At 38.0% G+C, this 4,738-nt stretch overlaps 1 protein-coding gene across 1 annotated transcript in view; it reads left to right on the forward strand.

Moving 5' to 3' along the window:
• LOC143746478 (uncharacterized) overlaps nucleotides 1-4,499 on the forward strand; it is a 4,709-nt gene extending 210 nt beyond the window's left edge. Inside the window, exon 1 of the mRNA XM_077238286.1 lies at nucleotides 1-4,499. This exon is cut by the window's left edge and continues 210 nt beyond it. Within this exon, the coding sequence (XP_077094401.1) occupies nucleotides 181-732 (552 nt within the window). The 5' untranslated portion in view covers nucleotides 1-180 and the 3' untranslated portion in view covers nucleotides 733-4,499.
• The last annotated feature ends 239 nt before the right edge of the window (nucleotides 4,500-4,738 follow it).

The raw sequence follows: 4,738 nt of genomic DNA on the forward strand, positions 1-4,738 counted from the left end.
CCACATGAGGAGCAACATGATCCTGATGGATTTCTGAGACATTTCAAGAGCCATGGACGAAACTCAATCGATTTAACCGCAACTGACGGGTTCTAAAGGGTCTGATCATTAAAATCCTTCAAGACGGACGGGATCGTGGAGCATCTAGGAAAAAACCGGGTCAATCGGGACAGAGACTACATGCCCAACATGGAGAGGGGCAAACCTGCCACTTACACGGGCGACAAGAAGGCAAAGATGGCTGCAAAAACCAATAAGAAGTGGGTAAGACTGGCCACCGTGTTCGCTTATGTTTTATCCGTGTCTCTGGCTGCGATCATCCTGGCCATTTACTACAGTCTCATATGGAAACCCGCCGAAAGCACGAGCAATAGTACAAAACCCAACTCTACATCCATTAACAGCAACAGCAACATATCCGCGATCAGCAACTGGACGCAAAGCAACAGCAGCGCGTTCGTGGATCCGGTCCATTTAAACAGCACCGGCTCCAACCGGACAGCAAGGTCGCTTTCCAAAAGTGCGCAGTCCCAGTCTGGGGATTTCTACAGATACACCATGCCCACAGAGAGCTCAAACGCTGCAGAAACACAGTCTTCCCGGAGAGATCACCACCAGACCCTCACCGGTGGAGACGCGCACCGGGACGCGCGCAGGGACGAGGACGGTCTTCGAGGGCGAACACAAACTCAGTTAGTGTCTGACACGGATAACAAGCACAGAAAGAACTAAGAGAAGCCTTGAGAGAGACTTGAGATGTTGGACAGGAGGACGCTGGACTCTCGGACACAAACGCATATAGCAGAGGCTAAATACGAATATATAATCTGTCTTTTAAGTTTCGCCTTAATACTCGGCATCTCCTTGGTGGACGTTTGCAGTGTGATGGGCTTTAACTTTATATCCTCGGAGCGTATAGTCCAAAAATCACCGGCTGGCCTGTCATTCATTTGTATAGAAATCATTCATCCGAACCGGAGACTGTCCATTGCGCGCAATGCCTTGATTTGAACAGCCATGTGTATGGGGTCGGGAAGGGTTCAAGCTTTTAAAATAACAACACTAAAAGCTTGCATGAATTACCTGTTAACCAGTTAATCAGGATTCGTATGTTTAGAGGAACCTGTGTCGATGCTCAGGTATGTGCAAATAATATCCATGTAACTGTACTGTTTAGTAATTTACATACATGTTATATATGGAAACATTTCGCATCACTCGATCATTTTTACAGCAAATAATGTACCATAGGTGTACAATACATCCCCCTAATGGTAAATAAACTCCCTTGTAAAGGTACAAACACTCATTTCCTTCGTTATAGATTGGATGAGGAGTTCACATGCACTTCTGTTGAGCAAAACTGGGCAGCACATCAATCACTTTGACTAGATTATAACACTCATAATCAAATGACCATTTAGTCAAGGTGAGCACACGGTTTAATCCTGGATTAACCTGTAATCAGATATTAAAATCAATGTGTTTTGTTAGCCTTTGTGCAGATTAGACCAGGACTAGTGTGTATGCACGATTCATATTCATAATAGAGAATTTATTGGTTGAATTCAGGTCAAAAACAACAACTCATTTTCGGTGTCTAGTGTCTTCTGGCCTCGTATAGTGACCCGCACACAAAGTCCCATTTGTCCATTTATCATTGGTCTCTAACACTTGTGCTTGTTCAGAGTCTCATCTATTGATCTATGCATGTTTAGTAGAGCTTCTTCCTCTCATACAGTCAAGGCTTATCGATTGCTTTACAGTTCTGGAGTCAAAAGCAGGGATTACACAATCCTGCTCTATTTTCAGCGGCAGCTCGATGACCTGTTACAGCACATGCTGGAAAATATCTGTGCAACTGGGACACCAAACCACATTTATACTGCGCATCTTCTGGAAAACACCTGCACTAAACTAACCATAAGATGTTGCTCTGCGGCTGCTAGGATGTTTTTAGTGTGTTTAAACCAGTTCCCTTGAGAAAAAGCATCACTGTAAAAGGATCCTTTTAGAAATCATATTATGGGAATATTATATGCTTTAGTGTGAAATGAATGTAATGTTTTCGGACACTTAATTGCATGTTATTTGCAATTAAATGAAAATGTATTATAGTTTAAATTTATATTGAAAAGTGCTTTTTGACATATTTCAGAACATCTTTATGCAATTTCAGAATTACTTTAATTGTCTTAAAAGTATATATTACTTTGCCATAAACGCCTGAAACAGTAACCTTTATGTAATTTCTATTAAAACTTGTATGTCATCTATTTAAATATAGTTACAATTGCATGCTTGTAATGAAGTTGCAATTTGAAACCTTTAAATGTAATTTTGAAAAATACTACATGTGCTTTAGTATTAAAGTGAGCACATCAAAATAAGTGTACTTCTTTAAAGCATGACAAAAGATTATTAAAACACAATGATTTTAAATGTACATTAAAGTAAAACTTTTAAAAGTGAACTTAAGAAACAGTCATGAAAGCGAACTCTCTAATCAGTACACTTATTTCATTATTATTATTATTATTATTATTAATGAAACTGCAAGTAGTTTTTGGTAACACTTTATTCTAAGGTGGCATAGTCACGTTACTACATGTGCTTACTATAGTAATAACAGTAAATTATGCACAACTACAAGTAAAAAAACACAAAAATCTGCTTTTGTACTATTAAGCTGCTGCTTCCTGTAAACAAGATGCGTTAAACTTTCTTTGATTCGTCCTGTGACTGAAGACAATTGATTCAGCAGCTGTGGGAACAAATCAATGTTGACTTGACTAGTTAAAATGTCAGTTTTTAGTGTGCAAACCCCCCTTGAGATTCAATTATTAGACTTGTTTACCAAGTCAGTGCTCACTGGAACTGCTGATAGTCATGTGATGAAACCTCCAGCACTATTGAAGTTGAGTGTGTGCGTAAAACAGGTAAAAAAATCCCTCAGATAGACAATGAGCTACATCTAGAGATCAGATGAGTTTCCAAATGTCATTTTTACTTGAGAACACCCTAGCAACCATATAGCATCATTGACACTGTGTTTTGCATGGACAATTATCATGCATTTTCTTCAAAAATGTAAAATTGTAATATTTCTTGAAAGCCTTAATCAAAATAAGTTTTTAATTAGATTTCATATGTGCATGTTACTCAAAAAGAAGCACATATGCATATAAACAGAGCAATTCTAATATGGCCCTCACACCATCAGTGCTCCGGCCCTAATTATCAATTAAAATGTTTCATACAAGTACGAATACAAACCAAAGATTTAACGGCATGCATGCAAGTTAAATCAGTGGTTCTCAACTGATGGACCAAAGGTTCGTCCAGATCGATGTTCAATGTAAATAATTAAACACAACTAACCTTAAAATTATGTATAGCTGCTTAGCCAAATAAACCATATCTTTTATTGATGCCAAAAGTTATGTATACAGTCAAATTCTATAGTTCCTAATACAAAATTAACCCAATATTTATAGTCTGCTAAATCTTCTCATGTTCTTTGTGCATTCATAATTTTATTAATATTGCATATTTGGCTCAATCAGTTCATGCCACTATTAATAAACCTCCAGTTTGATTTTAAGGACATTTAAGGTACTTTTGTATAATAAACAAGGTTGGCTTCCACTTTATTTTAAGGTGTCATTGTTACAGTGTAATTACATATTTAAGTACTGAGTAATAATAATTAACTACATGTATTTACTATAGGGTTAGGGTAGGATTAGGGTTTGGTTGAGGGTTAGTTGCATGTAATTATGCATCATTTACTGTTATTACTATGGTAATTACATGTATAATATGTAACAAGAACACTGTAAAATAAGGTGTTAGTCAAGGTTGTGTTTGGTCTGCATCCCAAAGCAAAATCCTTCGAGAACCAGTCAAAACTTGTGTTTGAAAGAAAGTGGATTATGTTAAAGGTTCATAATGGGCTTTTCAATGATCATCAGTCAGACCAGACAGAAATGCATTATTAATCAAGTATTGCTGAAGAGAGTGCTGTAACCCAGCCCATCCATTACTGATCCTCATTTCCCGTCAGCGTTCGGGACCGGCTTCATCATGGCGTCTGCAGGTGCACATGATATAATCTAATGTGTGCCGAGAGACCTGGGAGCCATTTTCCACCGCACTGCAGCACGAGCACTGCCAGGACACGAGGAAAGACTCGAGCAGGACCGGGACGGATCAACACTTATTTCTGGCACTCGAACTAAGGGGATTTTGCGAGGCTTTCTGTCCCATTTCTAGAATAAATGGTGGGATGAGCACCACGGCCTCTTTATAGGGCTGAAAATTCTTGGTTTTACTATAAAAAAGCTCTGCAATTTTCCATAATGTTAGTGTCTGTGCTGAAAACATCGGTAAATAAATGAAGTTTGAATTTTGAGAGAAATCTTACACAACACCGGCCATTTCCAGAAAAGTTGGGATTTTGTAAAATGCAATAAAATCAAGAATCTGTGCTTTGTTAATTCTCTTGAACCTTTATTTAACTTACAAAAGAACAAAGAAAGATTTCCAATGACCAACTTAATTGCATTTTGTAAATATTAGCCTATTTTGATGGCTGCAACACACTTTTTATTAGTTTGGGAATTGAGGATATTAATTGAATGTTTGCAATTGGAATTTTTTCTCGTCCGATTTGTGCAAGAAATCTACACAACCAGTGCTTGAAGTGGGAAAAGAAAGGTGCCGGTACTCCCTTGCA

This window comes from Siphateles boraxobius, unplaced genomic scaffold (genome assembly GCF_051911475.1).
Source record: "Siphateles boraxobius isolate OS27281-9 unplaced genomic scaffold, OSU_SipBor_1 22, whole genome shotgun sequence".
NCBI lineage: Eukaryota > Metazoa > Chordata > Actinopteri > Cypriniformes > Leuciscidae > Siphateles > Siphateles boraxobius.